At 41.2% G+C, this 20,798-nt stretch overlaps 1 protein-coding gene across 1 annotated transcript in view; it reads right to left on the reverse strand.

Moving 5' to 3' along the window:
- map2k2a (mitogen-activated protein kinase kinase 2a) overlaps window positions 1–19,645 on the reverse strand; it is a 99,813-nt gene extending 80,168 nt beyond the window's left edge. Inside the window, exon 1 of the mRNA XM_068016612.1 lies at window positions 19,333–19,645. Within this exon, the coding sequence (XP_067872713.1) occupies window positions 19,333–19,424 (92 nt within the window). The 5' untranslated portion in view covers window positions 19,425–19,645. The remainder of the gene's footprint in view (window positions 1–19,332) is intronic.
- Between the last annotated feature and the right edge of the window lie 1,153 nt (window positions 19,646–20,798).

Raw genomic sequence — 20,798 nt, forward strand, 5'->3', positions numbered from 1 at the left:
ACTGAAACAAGGATCCTCTAAAGTAAGAACAATTGACTTGAGTTTCACACCCCACTCTTCAATTTTTTTTCTGCATTTGGCCAATTATCCTATTCGTGCTCTCCTGAATTGAGTCACGATGTGGGTACAGTAGCCCTACAGTACCATGCCTAACTTTGTGACTTGGCCTGGACAATGATTGCTGGACGCTTGTTTTGTCTGGTCAATAGTTTGTTCAGTAAAGAGGGAAGAGCTTCACGCATACCTTCTCAGCTTTGCTCCACCTATACTTTCAAGGTGGTGATTAGGGGCTGGAACTGTTCCTTCCAGCTCCCTGACCACCTAGTCATGGATACTGAGACAAATGTATGTTGTAGCAGTAGGCCACTATCAATGTACTTCAACATTTAATGATTCAGAAATTTGAAATTTCACTATATTTACCAAATATACAGTTTATGAAACCATTTACTGAATATCTAGTTTATGAAACCAATCTTCAAAATTCAAATGTGCTAAAAATTCAGCATGCCTAAAATATAATTTAAATTTAATTTTAAAAGTACTTAGATATGCACTTGAAGTGGCATAACCTGTTAGGCTACAGACCAAGAGCTGGACAGTGGATTAGGCTGGATTGCTCTTTTTCAGCTGGCACAGATATGATGGGACAAATGGCCGCCTCCTGTACCGTAAATTTCTATGTTTCTGTTCTATTTTTCATTCTTGCACTACCAACTCTGCCTGCCCCCAAAGTTTCATCCTGCTCAGAGATTGCTCCAAAGACCGTACTGCACGATACAGTATTATTTCACCATTGCACGTAGTGACAAGACACAGGAAATAGCTATCTTGCTAATCACAGACAAGTTAAGCACAAAGATGTTTGCCTGGAAAATTGTTTGCAAAAGGAAAACTAGTGATCTTGCTCATTTTTTCTTTATATAAGATTCAAATTGTGTAATAATTTTTTTAAAAAATTACATCCTTTCTTTTCAACAAAGAATGCAGTTTAATTATTTCTACTACAAGGATTAGTTTGAACACTCAGCTCCCAAATACATTTTGACATATCTCAACCACAGCCTTGCAACGCAACCCCAAAAGTACACTGGAAACTTGGTAAGAACATTAAACTTGTGCCTCATTGAATAAGCAGAGAAGGCAGCCATTTGGGCCGCACACCCGTTTTATCTGGTCAAAAGTTTGCGCAGTCATTGAAACAAACTTGTATCAGGCCTTGGCTTTTCAACTGATTTACTTTAGTATTTTAACAGCCATTTTTGAAGCTTGTCATCATTTAATGGTACATTCATTTCACTTTTTAAAAACAGTAATGGTAATCAGTTTCTCAGGGTCACTGACCTGAAACGTTAACTCTGCTTCTCTATGCACAGATGCTGCCAAGACCTGCTGAGTATTTCCAGCATTTCTTGTTTTTACTTCAGATTTCCAGAATCCACAGTATTTTGCTTTTATTATAATGGTAATCAGTAGTTATATAGCAACTAATTACTAATAAGCCGAGGGAGTGTACTGTGGTTAAGATTTAAAAAAAAAATAAAAGCCACAATATTTCCCACCTACATTTAACAGACCCATGGTCATGTTATGATTATGTTGAATTGGTGTTAATTAACAAGAGATGAAATGTAAAAAAAGAGCAAAGTCAAACCACAAATACTGGAAAGTAAAAATGCTGAAGGAAACGCAACCCAAGATCTGTGTACTGGATTCTGGGGAAGAAAAAAGGACTTGCATTTGTATAGCGGAGGCGGTGGCGTACTGGTATTGTCACTGCACTAGTAACCCAGAGACCCAGGTATTGCTCTGGGGACATGGGTTCAAATCCCACCACAGCAGAAGGTGGAATTTGAATTCAATTAATAAATCTGGAATTTAAAGCTAGTCTAATGATGGCCATGAAACCATTGTCGATTGTTGTAAAAGCCCATCTGGTTCACTAATGTCCTTTAGGGAGGAAATCTGCTGTCCTTAGCTGGTCTGGCCTACATGTGACTCCAGATCCACAGCAATGTGGTTGACTCAAAATGGCCTAGCAAGCCACTCAGTTCAAGGGCAATTAGGGATGCGCAATAAATGCTGGCCTGGCCTGCGACGCCCACACCCCATGAATGAATTTTTTCAAAAGTGCCTTTCGTGATTACCGGACATCTTAAAGTGTTTTACAGCCAATTAAGTACTTTTGAAGTGTAGTCACTGTTGTAATGTAGGAAACCCGTCAGAAAATTTCTGCACAGCAAGATCCCACAAATAGCAATGGGATAATGACTGGATAATCTCTTTTGGTGATGTTGATTGAGGGATAAACATTAGCCAGGATAATGCCCATGTTCTTCAAAATAGTACCATGGAATCTTTTAGTCCATGTGAGAGGACAGACAGGACCTTGTTTTAATGTTTCATCTGAAAGATAGCACCTCAGACAATGCAGCACTCCCTCAGTACTGCACTGGAGTGTCAGGTTCAATTTTTGTGCTCAAGTCCTGGAGTGGGACTTGAACCCACAACCTACTGACTCAGAAACTAATGTGCTACCAACTGAACAAAACAAAACAGTCAAGAATAATCAAGCTTATAGTGGGAAAAATAGAGTTTATTAGTAGACATGTGAACACATGACAAGGATCTGGTTTTTGAAATGTAATACTTGAAAGGTGATATCAAAAAAACGTGTGGAAATTTATCTATTGCTGTAGAAACTCCAGCTGATGTTTAGTGTATACAAAAAAAATGCTTGCGTTCAAAGCAGATTAGAATGCAGTTCTTTCACCTTTCGTATCCACTTTAAATCGAGACCACTCTGATGGGATGGAAGTTTCCACACTCTGCTTGTTGTAAGGGGTCCACATTTGAGCAGACTTAACCCAGTGAATCACAGCAGGAATTCAACACCAATCAGCAATTATATTCAGAGACCAAAAGGAAGCTGCTGCGGACATTGGACAAATTCACTGGCTTACTCGGAATGCTTTTTAAAAAAAAAAGCCAATTACCCCTCCCCCCTCACCAGCTACCTCTCCCGGAGATGTGGACATTTACTGGAATACTGTTCCACCTATGGTGTTCACCTTCCTGTACTTCACCCTTGTCTTGTATAAAACTAGATAGTGAGCAATAATGGGCTATTCAACTGTTGAGTGCATCACATTGGAGCCCCACACCCTCATCCAACATCTAAACATGCACTTTGCTTAGGAGTTGGGAACCCTAAAGAGTACTGGCCTGAAAGCTACTGGTTATAGAATTTAAACATCGATGACCAAATTTCCAGCTCTGGCTGGGATCAGTTAGCACAGATAGGCATGTGAACCTAGAACCTTCTGGTCTCCATGGTTTCGGGATACATGGAATTGTTTTAATGTGCACTAGGCCTTTGGGACAGAGTCAGATGCTCTAACATAAGGATTAAGGAATATTTTGCTGAGGAGTTTTTCAAAAACATGATCAAAAATACAGCTTCAAAGCAAATAGTTGGTAACTGGCACCCAGAACTTTGCCTTAACACACTGCCAATTTTATATCAGTCCACATACTGGAAACACTCTGCTGGATTTCATTAAATTGTATGTGGGACAGGAGAAAATCAATTGGAAAAATACAGAAATATAGAACTCTAGTTTATTTTAGCGATAGTTGCTTCACGCGAAAGATTGGAGATGGATTTGCATCCCAAGAGGCTTCATAATATATTATGTTTATACTACAACTAAGTATCTAATTAGACAAAGAATTAGGTTAGGAGCTAAAAAGGTGGGTTTAATGATGCACCTTAATGCTTTGAATTTGGTTCCATTACAGTCACAGGCAGCACTGATTCAGCTCGTCTTTTTGGATAGCTTCCTGTGTATCCGCATTTGCAACTGTGACTACAAAGAGACTCTGTTTGAGCAGATCATGTGGCCCATGATACCTCTGTAGCCAAAGCCATAAGCAAACTAAAACTAGATCCTGTTCAACCACCAAGCAGGGTCTTCTTAAAGAAAACAGTTAGGCTATAGCAGAGTATCTTTAAAGTAGTACTTGAAGTCTCTTCAGAGTAATCCAGAGCTTCTGCAAAATTAGACTACAACGCAGCATGCCAAGAGGGTCATTTCGGAGGACAGGGATGTTTGTGTTGTTAGCCTGGTGCAAGGGTTAGGGACATTCCCTGTGGCTGGAAAGTGGTAGGGGGAGGACCCAGTTGTCATGGTCCACATAGGAACCAACGACATAGGTAGAACTAGAAATGAGGGTCTGCTGAAAGACTTTGAGGAGCTAGGGTCTAAATTAATAAGCAGATCCTCAAAGGTGTTAACCTCTGGATTACTACCACGTCCAAAATGGCATAGAGTAAAACAAATCAGAATGTTGACTGCAAGCCTCTAAGAGTGGTGTGGTAAACATGGGTTTCAATTCCTGGGCCACTGGCACCAATACTGGGGAAAGAGGGAGCTGTTCAGTTGGGATGGATTCCACTTAAAGTGGACTGGAACCAGTCAGAGTCATTACGGTACAGAAGGAGGCCATTCGGCCCATTGTTTCCTGGTGAATTGAATAACTAGAGATCTAGATAAGGCTTTAAACTAAAAAGGTTGGGAAGAGATAAAGAAATTTATGAATCTAAAGAGAAAAGCCAATGCCATAATGCAGTGCAGTGAATTGGGCAAGGATAGACAGAGTGCAACAGGAAGTGGCAGAGAGTTTAATGCTAATAGTACAGGAAATATGGTCAAACCAGGGAAAAATTATGTTAAAATTAAGGGTGCTATATCTGAATGCATAAAGTATTTCTAACAAGATAGACAAATTAATAGCACAAATAGAGATAAATGGGTTTGATGTCCTAACCATTATAGAGATATGGTTGCATGGTGACCAAGGTTGGGAATTTAATTTTCCAGGGTGCTTAACATTTCAAAAAGACAGATAAAATGGAAAAGTGATGGGGTGTTGGGTGTGGGGTAGGTCTGATAAAAGATGACATAAGAACAGCAGTGAGGAAGGACCTTGACTCGGAAGAGCAGTAAATAGAATCAGTATGGATGGAAATAAGAAATAACAATGGGCAGAAAACACTGGTGGGAGTAGTTTATAGCTGACGAACAGGAGCTATATTGTTGGACAGAGTATTAAATCAAGAAATAAGAGCAGCTTGCAAAAAAAAGACAATGCAAAAACCGAGAGAGGCGTTAACCTTCATATAGACTGGACACATCAAATTGGCAAAAGTAGTTTGGAGGACGAGTTCATACAGTGCATTTGGGACAGTTTCTTGGAACAATATGACATATAACCAACCAGGGAAGAGATTTAGATTTTGTCTTCTGCAATGAGACAGGGTTAATTAGTAATCTCATAGTAAGGGATTCTCTGGGGAAACAGTAACTGTAATATGATGAATTTCCCACTGAGTTCGACAGTGATGTACTTAAGTCTGAAACTAGAGTATAAAATTCAAAACTAATTACAGAGGTACTGGGGTGAGTTGGTGAAAGTAGATTGAAAAATTAGATTAAAAGTGTATGACGGTGGATAAGAAATGGTGAACTTTTAAAGAAATGTTTCACAATTCTCAACAAATATGCACTGTATTAGAAAAATAAAATCCACTGGAAAAGTGATCCACCCGTGGCTAACTAGGGATTAAGGGCGGTAATAGATTAAAAGAAGAGCTTATAATGTTGCCAAAGAACAGTAGTAAACCTGAGGATTGGGAGAGTTTTAGAAATCAAAAGATGACCAAAAAATTGACAGAGGCAGAAAATAGAAGAATAAACTAGCAAGAAATATTAATACCGACTTTTAAGAGCTTCTACAAGAATGCAAAAGGAAGATAATAGCAAAAGTAAACATGGGTCCCTTAGAGGCTGAGACAAGAGGAATTATAAATGGGAAATAAGGAAATGGCAGAGACGTTAAACAACTACACAAGGGGCCCCACTACAACGCGGTCCATGGGGACCATATCTGGAGACTGCGTTATAGGTGAGATTACATTATGACGAGGTCCTTTCAAAAGTACCAAGTCAATAGCCAGAATAATCCAGACATTTTGCTGGAGTCATATCAAGATTTTTGCTTCTAATCACTCTTCATGAAATTTGCTATAAAGTTCTTACCTAGTGCACTAGGTAAGAACAGGATGTGATGCCAACAGTTGACTAACCTGCTGCGGCTTACTGTGAACATTGAGGAAACAGCTGCAAAATGTTTTTACACGTATTTACTTCTTACTTTAGGATTTAACTCCTTATCAGAGGTACAAATTTCAAATCCCACTCAACTGAGCCTATAGTGACCTAACTAATGGTCCTCAAGTGGGTCACTGGAAGCTGCCAAAGAACAGCTAAGTTTTTATTTTTTTTAAATTTACCTAATGCAGAGCTGCAGTTCACAGAGCTAAGAATCAAGGACCCAAAAATTATTGGTAACGATTTTGGTGACTATGCCAGGATGGTGCCCAAAAGTGCTATTACAGATGCATCTCTGGCATGCGACAGCCCCACACCCACAGAAACTGACCTTGTTCCACCTTGGGGGTGTTGCTCAGGTCCTCATAACCTTGGCTCCCTGAGTAAGGGGGACAGAATATTTAATCTGCTTGAATGTATAGTCTACTTGCTTGGACTAGATACCACCGAAGGGGCCCACACACACCATTATAGAGGTCAGTATGCCTCACCTCATTGTGCATACTGGCTGCCACACAAAACATCCAACTTGTAAGCCACCAAGAAACTCTTGGAAATGGAGGAGACCTGGTATATCCTCCGTGGATTAGCTTTGTACATAATTTTCTGATAAGACTTTAAGCTGAGAATTCAGAAGTTTGATGATAAAGTTTCATTTCATTGAATTGCTTGTGGGCAGTGATAAATTAAAACAAAATTCTGGGGTCCAAGACGGACCCGCATTTTATCAAGTTCCGTGCTATAGCGGACTGCATTATATAGTCGGGTGCCAGTGTATATTGTATCTTCGCAGTAGAGAACACAAAAAAGCATATCAGAAATAGTGGGGAACCAACGGTCTAATGAGAGTGAGGAACTTAAAGCAATTAATTAAAGAAAAAGTACAGGAGAAATTAAGGGGACTGAAAGCAGACAAATCCTCCATACCTGTAGGTTCTAAAAGTGTCTGTAGGGATAGTGGATACATTGGTTGTGATCTTCCAAAATTCCCTAGATTTTGGAATGATCCCAGTGGATTGGAAGGTAGAAAATCACAATACAAGGAGGGAGAGAGAGAACAGGGAACGAAAGGCTAGTTAGCCTGACATCAGTCGTCAGGAAAACACTAGAATATATTATTAATGAGATGGTAACAGGGCACTTAGAAAATCATGGTATGACTAGGCAGAGTCAATTTGGTTTTATGAAAGGAAAATTGTGTTTGATAAATCTGTTAAAGTATTTTGAGGATAAGGGGGAAACCAGTAGATAGTTGGATTTTCAAAAAGCATAAGGTACCACACAAGATAATGACTCACAGGGTTGGAGGACTGAGATCTGCTTAAAGGCAAGAAAACAAACAGTGGGAACAAATGGGTCATTTTCAGGTTATCAATATTGGGGTGCTGCAAGGATCATTGCTGGGGGCCCAACTATTTACAATCTATGTTAATAATTTAGATGAAGGGACTGACAGTATAATATATTCAAGTTTGCTGACGATACGTGAGAAAGTAAGCTGTAAGGAGGACACAGAGTCTGCAAAGGGATATAGATCGGTTGAGTAGTGGGAAAGAAGGTGGCAGATGGAGTATTATGTGGGAAATGTGAGGTTATTCACTTTGGTAGGAAGAATTAAAAAAACAATATTTTTTAAATGGTGAGTAATTATTAAACACTGGTGTTCAGAAGGATTTGGATGTTCTGGACATCAAAACACAAAGTTAATAGGCAGGTACAGCAAGCATTCAGGAAGGCAAGTGATAAATGCAAGGGGGCTGGAGAACAAGAATATGGAAGTCTTGCTGCAATTATACAGGGCTTTGGTGGGACCACACATGGAGTACTGTGTACAGTTGTGGACTCCGTACATAATGAAGGATTTTATTGCCTTAGAGGAAGTGCAACAAGGGTTCAGTAGATTGATTCTTGGGATTAGAGGGTTGTCCTATGAGGGGAGATTGAGTAGAACGGGCCTATACTCTCTGGAGTTTAGAAGAATGAGAGGTGATCTTATTGAAACATACAAGATTTCGAGGGGGCTTGACAGGGTAGACGCTGAGAGGTTATTTCCCCTGGCTGGAGGGTACAGAACTAGGGGGCACAGTCTCAGGATAAGGGGTCAGCCATCTGGGGCTGAGGTCAGAGATTTCTTCAGAATGTTGTGAATCCTCTACCCCACAGGGCCATGGATGCTCAGCCGTTAAGTATATTCTAGACTGAGATTGATAGATTTTTGGACACTAGGGGATATGGGAGGAAAGTGGAGTTGAGGTTGAAGAACAACCATGATCTTACTGAATGGCAGAACAGTCTCAAGAGGTTGTAAAGCCCACTCTGCTATTTCTTATGTTGTTATGATACAAGCAATTCAAATAAAAGCTGGAAGGGTAGGCCCATTGCCAAAGGCTGGAATTCTTCTCATTCAGCTCCAGATAATCATATAAACGAATGCCCTAAGTGGTTCAGACTGACCAAACAACAAAATTCTTACTAGTAACCTGAGGTTACAAGCTGTGCCATTTTAGTGATTCAACTCGAGCAGTACTTCTTTGTGCACTTGGGGATCCCTAAAACTTTGTTGTTGCCAGTTCTCCAGACTTGGGTAAATGGGGTGCGTTCCTATTAAGACAGCCTGCACTGCTAGTTGGGCAAAAATAACGTGTGTGGATTTCTTAACAGCTTGGTTCGGCATCGAGTTTCCACATCAGACATAACCCAAGAAAGCCATGAAAAGATCTAGGAAAGAGTATGGGGAAGGGGTGGGGAGTACAAAAAGTGAAAATTATGCAAATACCACCTGCCCTCCAATGAGGCAAGTAATAGATCTTGAATAGTCTAGTTTAAAAGTGTATGCCTGATTGGTAAAATACAACAAACTCTCCAGTACACTGCTGGTGCAGAGAGGATAGAAAGAAAAAAAAAAATGGCAGATAACAAGTTGCTCTATTTGCTAACAAATGCATTCAAGTTAGAAAAATGAAATTCAATTTTACAGCTGCTATTTACCTAAAACATATGGAAGTGACCTAATGCCTCCCTCTTTTCCTCCCACAGTCTCTGCCCTAAGCGATTACTCATCTTGGTTATTTCAACCAGCATCTCAACTCACCTTGCCTTCTCTTGTAAGATATCACTGCTCTCCTATCCTCCCTTTAAACTCTCCTATTCATAATCATGGCCACCTTCTTGACCTTGCCATACTGTGTTACCTCTTTACTCCTATGGTCTCAAAGGCATTTCCAACTACTTCCTTGCATTCCTCACCACGTATATCCTCCAAATCCCTTCCAAAGCATCCTTCTTTGTTTACCCTGGTAAAAACTCTCCCTTTGGATATTTATAATGCACTTTAAACTGCCAAATGTTTCATCTTGGGCTGTCCATTTGCCATGAAGGTCTACATCTGTCAATCTGGCCAACCATTATCTCGTCTCCACCTCCAATGTCCCTGACCCCAGTAAAGTGTTCATTCTCTTCCATCCTGATCATTTCCCATCTTTACTACATACGGTCCAAGGGAATAAACTAGAGTGTATCTAGCATACAAATTGTTTAGCCATTCATCACCAGATCTGGCTAGATCACAATCAAACCTCACTCTCCTTGGCTAAAATCACCCACTATTCTATTACCAAACATCTCCTTAAACCCCTCTCACCTTCACCTCCAACAAGGGTGAGGGATTCCTGGACTTTAACACACTGAGACCAGCTTCCTCTGTTGCTCCTCCAACCCCACTTCCCCTTGCCCAACAAGCAAACCCTCCCCTCAGGCTCCCATCTGCTCTAGCCCTGAAGCTATGATTTTCACCTACCTCTTCTTATGCCTTCATCATCTTGTCCACGACACCCACATCCTGCTCCCTTGACTCCATTCCCACTAAACTGCTGACCACCCAACATTCCTACCTGGGCTAATGCCAGCCAACACTGTAAATTGACCCACCTCCCAGTTCTATCACCCCATCCTGTGTTCTTTCAAAGAACTCCATCTCCAAACTCCCCTTATTCTTCAAACCATGAACAAATACAATACAAACACATTATCTCTCAAACCCTTGCCCATCGTTCCTACATTTCCACATTTTAATCTCACAAGTTTCAAACTTTACCAGTATTGAAATGGCCCCAATCAATACCACAAATGATATCCTCCATGACTATGAAAAGTGATACACTATCCCTTGTCCTCCTCAACCTCGCTGCAACCTTTAACATATTGATCACACCATTCGTCTCCAACACTTCTCCACTATTCAGCTCAGGAGAACTGCCCTCAATTGGTTCCACCCGATACTGATTCCTCTGGAATTCCCCAAGAATTTATACTTAATGCCGTCTTCACCTGCCTCTCGGCAATATCACACAAAGAAAGAAATGGGGACAGTTTTCAGATAAATACTGAGGACATTCAGCTCTACCATTCCCAACACCTTTCTCGGCACCTATGCTGCCTGTGTTGTCAGATTCCTGTTCCAACAGCTTGTCCTGGGTGAGCTCAATTTCATCCAGTAGCCATTGTTTTCATCCACCACCAGAAACTCTATACCCTTGATACTGATTCTATCCCCTCCCCAGTCATTATCACCAAGGTTGCCTAGCTCTGCCTCCAAATTACCCATCTGTTGCCAAAATCCTGATCTGCATTATCTCCACTGTTCAAAAAATCTCTTAAAGATGTCTTAAGTTCCATCTTCTATAAACTCCAACACATTTAAAACTATGTCAACCACATAGTATCCTACATAAAATCCCATTCATCCATCTCCTCCATCAGTACATCAACTTAAACACCTACCTATCCTTCTAATCAAGCGCCTCCATGGCCATACTTCTCTCTCTCTTTGCAACTTAGCCCTATGTTCATGTCTGCACACTATGCGCTTCCAAATCTGGTCTAATGCATGTTCCCCTTCCCTCCACTACTATTAGTGGTAGAGATATTTGGCCCCACAGACTGAAGGCACTCTCTCCCTCCCCAAATTGCCCTGCCTTGCTATACCTCTCTACATCTCTAAAAGTACCTCTTCAGTTGATCCTTCCACCAACTCCCCTAACCTCCCTTGTATACTAACAGTGAATTGCTTTGGCTTTTTATTGCGTCAAAGGCACTATATAAATATAAGCTGCTTGTTTGTGAGTGAATGAAGAACACAATGGACTTAAAATTTCCCAATCATAAAGGTGTAATACTAATTTAAAGAGTGAATATGTATCTGTACCTCCTTTAAAAAAGGAGCAAGAATCGATTCATTTTTACACCCTGTGCTTATTTCCATATCTCTCCCCCTGCCCCTAAACTCCCTCTTTCCTCCTCACTTCCAGTCAGGGGGTTCACTGCACAATCAACAGCAAGAAACATGGCCAATTTTCCCCTTGGTAACCCAGAAGATTAATGTTTAAACAGCGAGTGTTGATGACACCTTCAGGAAAGTAGCCTCGAGGAACTGTGCGATGGAGCAGAATTATCAACAAGAGGCAATGAACCAACAATTGTGTCACTTCAACTGTACCTACTATTTCAGTTTAAGCATAAATATTCATTACATTCTCTAAGCCAGTTTCCTGATAAGGATGAGGTCACCAACAAATTTTAACAGAAACTAAAAAAGTATTGATTTGTTTTTATGTGCCAGTTTTTTTTGTTGGAAGTGATGTGGTGACAGTCTAAGCATACCATTTTGCCATCTGTAGCCCCCTTCACCTTGTAATTGCCAAAATGCTAACTGATTTTTTCAGTACCTACTAGTTTACACAGTTCAAATACAATAACTAATAAACTCATTAAATGCTAAGTTGTTCTGCTGAAATATTGAAAAACAATGCATTAAAGGATTGTATGGGTACATCAGACAGTAATTCTGTTGGGGTTTGTCTCTGACAGCACATTTCATCCAGCTAATTTTAATGTAGCACAACCTATAGTCAAAATAAAATAGTAGCTTTTCAGCAACTTTTCATTGGCCACAGGACCCTTTTGAGTGAAGCTTATGATTATATCACTTTAAAAAAAAGCAAAATTTGGATGAAGGGTTGAAGCCCACAGTTTGAGCCCACCAAGGTTGAAGAGAGTAGTAGAGAAGATGAGACAATCAAATAGGAGTGACTAGGGATCAACTCTTAGCTTGCATTTTTAAAAATAAAAACCTGTAGAATGTAGAAGGAAAGGTAGATTGGACAGGCAGGGGTTCGCAACTTTAATTAGTGACAGGTCTTATTTTCAACACAACATGAAAGCTTAGAGGAGGACAACAATGTGTTGCAGCAAATCTGCAATGCAGAAGATGTCGTGAGTCAGGAGCAATGGCTACAGTATTAAAGTACACAAAGAGTTAAGAACTGTTGCATGAGAGAAACTGGTGCCTAAAAGAGAGATTAAAGTTGACCTAACTTGCACCAATTTTTTTTTGTATTGTGCCCAGGACTGTAAGAGAGATGCTAGAACAGGCGCACTATATATGGGAGCAATATTTAAATCTAGGATGGAGTCTGATATTATTGAACATTAAGAGTTGTTGAAGGGAAAAGATGGGGGATTCTACTTGGGAGAACCATTCCGCAGAACTGCAATCCCACAAGGTCAAATATATCAAAGTATGTCAAAATCACTCCAACAAAAATTCACAAACAGACATGTACTAAGCATAAGAGTCTCAAACTCCAGCAAGCACTATTAATTGCTCCAAAATATGAAATGTATAATTAGACAGGAGGTCAGGGCAGCCAGTGCTCTAAAACCCGTTGTTCCCCATCGCTACACAGATGCAATTTTGATACCTGCTTTATAAATGACTGTTTACCGAACTGGTGAAAATTCTGGTTCCACTTTCTGATTCTGCAAAAGTGGACTGTTGTAATTCAGGCCAGTTATGCTAGCTATATACAGTGGGAGTGACCTGAATTTGCAGCATAGGAAAAAAAAAACCATGTGGGCAACAGTGTCAAATGCATTGATATATGCTAATTTCCAATATGAATAACTAGATAATCATAACAGAACAGGTCAGGGTGGCACCAGAACATAAAACAAATTGAACGTTATTCACTTGAGCAGAGTTCACAGCCATTCAACAATTCAAACCACAAGTTGCAGAAAAGTACTACAATCTGTAAATCTAAACTCTTCCTAGCATATGTTATCAAAAAACGTTGGTGAATACCACATCGAACGAGCTCAGGTTCAGGCTCTGTTTTTCAGTCAATACATATCCCATTTATCATGTGAAGAAGCTAAAGACTATTTCACATATTTCTTGCCTGGTTTTGTGTCTGGACACTACCTACATTCTTCTACCCACCCTTTTCTGTCTCTGTAACCTCCTTCAACCCTCATATTTCTGTACTCTTCCAATTCTGGCCTCTTGCACATCCCCAATTTCCTTTTCTACACCATGCCTTCAGTCGTCTAGGTTCCAAGCTCTAGAATTTTCTCCCTAAACCATTTCATCTCTCCTCCTTTAAGTTGCTCCTTTAAACTTGCCTCTATGACCAAGTTTTTGGTAACTTGTCCTGATCTCTCTATGAAGCTTGAAATATTTTGTCTGATAATGCTCCTATGGAGCACCTTGGGATGTGTTAACATATTAAAGGCACTATAGAAATGAAAGCTTTTCTTGTACAGTGTGAGGTCTGACTGATCAGACTCGCTGTATGAAACACTAATTGTATGATGTCTAGATGCGATGGCCTAATGACAGGCTGCTTAGTAACAATCAACTTTAACAAAGTTTAAAGTTTTAAGTTTAACAAAAAAACTCTATGTCTGATACCAAAATACAGCAACTCATGCAGCCAATATAATTGCAGCATTACGTGTAGGTCAATGGCAAAACTTAGAATGAACTTCACAATTAAATTGTGTTAAACAGTGAATCAGATTCTTTTGGGTAACATATCATACCAGCTATTGTGACTTGACCAGATGTTTTCAACAGCAGACAGGCATGGCTTCTGGACTTTCTCAATTAGCAGCAGTTAGGAACTGGGAGCAGAGTTGCACACAGATCACAGTACTTTTGGTGCCTGGTTGGACAAATCTAACCCTATAAAGAAAGATTTACAAGAGGTACTGATTCAAAACTGAGAAAAACTTGCCAACCCCTGGCTAAATTTAGTTTTGGATTAATGGCAATTTTTGAATGGATTATCCAGGTTTATGTTACACAAACAAACTTAGAGGAGGTTACCATTTTGAAATAGCTCCCTAGTATATAAAACATACTGTAGCTCATGAATGACTCAGTGGGTAAATGCAATACTCAAAGTATCAATGAGCAGTCCAGGAAGAATTTGTGATCTGTGTTGACTTAAGTTGATCAACAAGGGCAACAGTAGGAACAACTGATCTCTGTATCCAGTAGCTACAGGGGCAAAGGAACAAAGTAAGTTAGCTAAACCCTCACTCTTGAAAGCTATTTAGCAAACCAGTTGCAAAGCTTACGTGATGTCAGGTGCCTATAACTGGGATCAGTTCCGATATCACTACAGTTCAACAGTCAGACAACACACATGATCAATAGCCATTTTAGGCGAGATATTGCAGCTCAGTCAAACTATTCAGGGAGGTCAGAATGATGATTGCAGAGAGTTCAGTACCATTCACAACTCCTCAGATACTGAAGCAGTCCGTGCCCGCATGCAACAAGACCTGGACAACATTCACGTCATACAAGTGCCAAGCAATTACTATCTCCAACAAGAGAGAATCTAACCATTTCCCTTTGATGTTCAATGGCATCACCATCACTGAATCCCCCTACATCAACATCCTGGGAGTTACCATTGACCAGAAACTTAACTGGAACAGTCGTATAAATACTGTGGCTAGAAAGGCAGGTCAAAGGCTGAGAATTCTTCAGTAAGTAACTCACCTCCTGACTCCCCAAAGCCTGCCCACCATCGACAACACACAAATCAGTAGTGTTGTGGAATCACTCTCCACTTGCCTCGATGAGTGCAGCTCCAACAACACTCAAGAAGCTCGACACCATCCAGGACAAAGCAGCCCGCTTGATCGGCACCCCATCCAACATCTCACACATTCACTCTCTCCACCACTGGTGAACAGTGGCAGTCGTGTGTACAATCTAAAAGATGCACTACACTCGTTAAGCCTCCTTGAACAGCATCTTCCAAACCCATGATCTCTACCATCTACAAGAAGGGCAGCAGACATATGGGAATACCAATACCTGCAAGTTCCCCTCCAAGCCACACACCATCCTGACTTGGAACTATATTGCAATTCCTGGGTTAAACTCCTGGAACTCCCTCCCTAACAGTAGTACCTACACCACATGGACTGTAGTGGTTCAAGAAAACGGCTCCCCATCACCTTCTCAAGAGCAATTAGGTATGGGCAATAAATACTGGCCTTGTCAAGAACGTCCACATCCCATGAAAGAATTAAAAAAAAATGCACACTGTTTTAATGCTCAGGTTTTAATTCTGTTCTTAGTTTTTCACCAGTGCACTGAAGTGCCCTTGGTGTACAATGAGATTCAGTAAGAGCTGTTTAAGGTTTTCTGAGAATCTGCAGCAGATTATCACTATCTTTTTAAAATTCAAATAACCATTTCAAAACTTCCGTTCAGCTACTTCTATATTACGTTCTGATGTTGACGATATTAAGGTTCAACAAGTGGATTTCCCAACCAATCTTTCTCTTGCTGTTAAAAATCAACAGGTCGGACGTGCACTGGTCACTTCCTTGTTGCAACAGTTATTTCATCAGCTTAGCATGACAAAACTAGTTTTGAAACACAACTTCAGGTTTTCTATTCAAGGCTAAACATTCCACTGGCCTGGAGAAAAGGAAGACACAAGCCTGCTGAAAGTACAAGCCAGAAATCCCACAGATAAATTGAAGGACTAGATTTCTGGAATTAAAACATCAATGAATTGTCCTAATTGACTCCACTGTGTGAAATCTGGCTGAAACCAAGACTTCAAGCCCTACCTTTATTTACAATTCAAAAGTTACGCTTGGTGGTCTATTTAACATCAGTCTGTTACATTCTGGAAACAGCAACACTTTTCTCAGAGGGCTTCAAACATATGAAAATGATAATTGTTCTGCTGATAAACATAAAGGCTGGAAAATTTGACAGTCTCCTTAAAACTTCAACACTTTGAAACTTCAGTGCACTGAATGAATAGTTAAGATGTTAGCCACGGCTCAGTGGTAGCACTCGCGCCTCAGAGTCAGAAGGTTGTAGGTTCAAGTCCTACACTAGATACTTGAGCACAAAATCTAGGCTGACGCTCCAGTACAGTACTGAGGGGGTACAGCATGGCTACCCAACCCGAACCCGACGGAACCAGACAACATGTGCCAGGTTTGGGTCGCTCTTTTGTGTTCGCCGCTCGGGTCTGGTCGGGCTGGGTTGGACACACTATCACCACCTCCAGTACAACCTTTCAAGTCCTGTTACAGTTTTGTTTGTGTAGATAAGCAAAATGAAAAACGGTAACTAGTTTAACTGATGGTCGGGTCAGGCGCGGGAAAAATGAAAGGACTTGAGTTGAATGTGGTTCTGTCGGGCTCGGGTCGGGTTTCATTTGCAGACCCGAGTTGGCCTTTACTGTGGGGGTGTTGTGCTGTTGGAGGTGCCATCTTTCAGTTGAGACATTAAACCAAGGCTCGTCCTATCAGCTGGATATAAAAGACCCCAAAGCACTATTGCAAAGAAAAGCAGGGGAGTTCTCCCAGCCAATTTCACTAAAAAAGATTATCTGGTCATTTTCACACTGCTGCATGCATAGAATGCGTCTTCTGCATTTTCAATAGTGACTACACTTCAAAAGTATTTAATCGGCTGTAAAGCACTTTGAAACGCTGTGAAACACGCTATCTAAATGGAAGTCTTTCTTTTGGATAGTCTCCTGAATCATACTATCATTATTGTATCAATGTGCACCTAAAACCGCTCTACGTTGATGCAAAAGTAACAAGCTGAACTGCATCGTAAGAACTCAGGTGGAATTACTAATCAGAAACTGCAATTTGAAAATTACTACTGAGTGATGAGAATCAGATCAGCAGCAGCAAACCTAATGGGCAGGATGTAGCGCCAGCAGGTTAGATCATCAATTTAATGTGACAAAAATGTAAGATATGCATCTGAGATGAAGAGATTACCGTCAGGAGGTATATGCAAGACACTCTGGAAGGTACTAGGGAAAGAACTCAGCTAAAATGTCAATTAGAATGTACTCAAAGAGCGAGCACTGGACATGCTTTTGGATGAAACAAACTCACTGTCCATGCCATAGTTCACAAATTATGTGCAGAGCTCAAACAATTTTTATTTCTGAAACTGTGCGTGTGTAACAACTGCCACTAACAAAACAAAAAAAGGAAAAGATGTACCAAAATTTGGGCATTGATGGACAATGTCCTGATTCGAAAAAAGCATAAACTACTGACAAGAAAAAAATGCAACTGTAGTAGTTTGCCAACTTTATATTTAAAGGCCCACTGTTTAGAGTTTAATAATGATGCCACTTTAAATGACCAACTTAAGTGAAGAAATACAAAGAGAGCAAGCCTGCTGGAGCAGTGCAATAATGCTGCAATAAGCCAGGGAGAATTTCTTCAAAGGTTTTGAAATTCTGAAGAAACAAAAAATCTTGGGAAATGTTTGGAACAGGATGACAAGAATTGGCAGGAAAAAAATACAAAAATCAGGCACAATTGCATCAACCGCAAGTGCAGCAAAAACTGCCTTGACAAGTATGAACAAAGATTCCTTTGCAGTCAAAAAAAAATCTGAAAAGTAAACAGCAGGACCTATTCAATAATTTTCCAATACTAAGGTCTCGCATGTGGCCAATATAAAAAGAAAAATACAGTAATGGTGGAAAGTGACTACTACCCAGTTTGGATAGAAAAAAAAGTAGAGGTAAAACAAACTCCACTGAAATATCAACCCAGAGAGTGGTGAACCTGTGGAATTCTCTACCACGGAAAGCAGTTGAGGCCAAATCATTAAATATATTCAAAGAAAGAGTTAGATATAGTTCTTAGGGCTAAAGGGATCAAGGGATACGGGGAGAAGGCGGGAACAGGGTACTGAGTTTGGATGATCAGCCATGATCGTATTGAATGGCGGATTAGGCTCGAAAGGCCTACTCCTATTTTCCAGTGACCTGCTCAAGTACGATTCAAACCACCAACCTTCTGACTCAGAGGTACGAGTGCAATCACTGAGCCAATACAAAATGAAGTTTTAATCTCTATCAATATATAGAGAAAAATATATTCAGGTGCCAGAAAGTTTCTCTTTTCCTCCTGAAGGTACCAATTGTAATAGTTTAGCTGCCCACCAGGTCCTCAAAACTTGCAAGTTCCCGGTGACTATCAGTAGGCTGTTCAATCACAGGGGCGTCACAAATCAGTCAGTTCTCACATGTAAACAGGAGTTAATGCAAAGTGTTGACAAGCAGCACCCAGATTTATTTATTTTTTTACCTCCCTCACTTAGGGACATGAAAGCCAACTGTAGCACCCAGCTAGATATCTCTCCAGATCAGCTTATCAAACATAGATCAAGGGTCAAATCTAAACTTTTATGGTCATTACAATTCAAGGATTAGCAGCAAAGAGCAAAAGACCATTTGGCTTATCAAGCCTGCTCGTCACTTTTGTTAGTTATGGTAGTCCTAACTTTATAATCCTAAATCAGTTTGCTCCATATTTTAATGTACTGATTTCCAGGTAAACATCTTATTTCCATTAAATGACTTTGCATTCGAAATGCTGCACGCAGTCCATATTTTCAGCTTTTTTGACTGAAGCAGTTTTTTTTTCCTGGATTCGTTAAAATTACATCCCTCATATTTTGAAGCACCATCACTCAACCCATTTAAACCCATCTCCAATGGGGTGGATATAACCAGACTGAAGGCTCCCACCTGTCATGCAGATTTAAATAAGGTTATGTTGGGGTTCACTGAGACGGATTAATCGTGTGAAATCTCTTGGGGCAGACTGTTTTAGAGAACTTAATTCATTTGGGACGAGAAAAAAACTGACGAAAATTCATTGAAACAACAAAATGCATTCGTCTGGCGAGCAAATCTTTGTCTACAGCGAGTACGAGGCCTTAGGAAATCCCTAAACAACAGTCTGCAGGAGGCAGCTTCACATCGCCATGCCGGGCCCGGCCTCTACTTACTCGGCGTTATCCTCCCGAGTGGGAGACGGTCCTTCCCCGACGGTGGTTGTAATTGTGAGAGCAGGCAGCACCGCTTTCCGTTTAGCGAACATTTTATCTGCCCCACACCGCGGCCGAGCGGCTCCTCACTGTGTAAATCGCTGCCTTTTTTTCCTTATTCTCTTCCCCTCCCCGCCAAGGTTTTCCTTATTCACATTTGAATTTGAGTGACGGCGGCGGCCCCTCCAAGACACCGAGGGAAGGTCAGCGACGGCAACTGCTTCCGGGGTTGAGAGGAACAGGCAAGACCGCAGGTTTTTTTTTCTTCGCGGCCCGCAGAGGTGAAACGAAGCGCTGAGGCCGCGAGTTGCTATGGGAGACGGGTAGGTGGGGCCGGAGTGGTCTGGTTGCTATGGGAGACGGGTAGGTGGGGCCGCAGGGTCTGGTTGCTATGGGAGACGGGGCGGGGCCTGGTTGCTTGGGAGAAGAGGGCGGGGCAAGGTTGCCATGGGGATCTCGGCTTCGTGCTGACTCAACAGCTTCCGTGCCGGAGTCTCGCGGGAGTTTACCCCGACTCCACTCCCGGCTCCCGCGAGAGTTCAGTTGGGGGACGCACGTGATGGCGCATTGCACTTCACAGGGTGACAGAATTATTACAGTGCAGAAGGAGTCCATTGGCTACATTGTGTTTGCGCTGGCTCTGAATGTTAATTGTTGTTCATTTGTTTTGCAATAGCAGAATCTAGACTTCTGCTGGCCACTTCAATTGTTTTGCAAACTTTTCAAAACAGTTGAAAAATGCTTCCACATTCCCCTCATCAAACATTGGGATCAACTGGTACAACTCGGAGAGCTCAGCACCCTGTCCTGATTTAGGGGTAACTCCCTCACTAGCATTGCCTTCACTGAGTGTATTGAGACTTCCCCTAGTTAGTTCGAGCAGCCTTACCTCTCCTTCTCCTGGAAAGCTCTTTCTCCCTTTTCTGAAATTCTGTCTACTCCCTCTGTTCTTGGAACTCACTCTCTTTTTCTTTTTCTTGGAATTCTAGAAACATAGAAAGTTTAGGGCACGGAAAGAGGCCACGGCCCATCGTGTCTGTGCTGGCCAAAAAAACCACCTTCCAGCATTTGGTCCGTAGCCCTGCAGATTAAGGCACTTGAGTACACATTCAGACTCCTTTTGAATGAGCTGAGGGTTTCTGCTGCAACTACCCTTTCAGGTAGTGAGTTCCAGACCCCCACCACCCTCTGGGTGAAAACGTTTTTCCTCATCTCCCCTTTAATCTTTCTACCAATCACTTTAAATCTATGCCTCATAGTTACTGACCTCTCTGCTAAGGTGAATAGACCCTTCACCTCCACTCTACCCAGGCCCCTCAAAATATTGTACATTTCACTCAGATCTCCCCTCAGTTTTCTCTGTTCCGAGGAGAACAACCCCAGCCTATCCAAAAGGTTAATTTAAAGGGTTCAGTCATGGCAAGAGA

Source organism: Heterodontus francisci, chromosome 36 (assembly GCF_036365525.1).
Source record: "Heterodontus francisci isolate sHetFra1 chromosome 36, sHetFra1.hap1, whole genome shotgun sequence".
Classification (NCBI taxonomy): Eukaryota; Metazoa; Chordata; class Chondrichthyes; order Heterodontiformes; family Heterodontidae; genus Heterodontus; species Heterodontus francisci.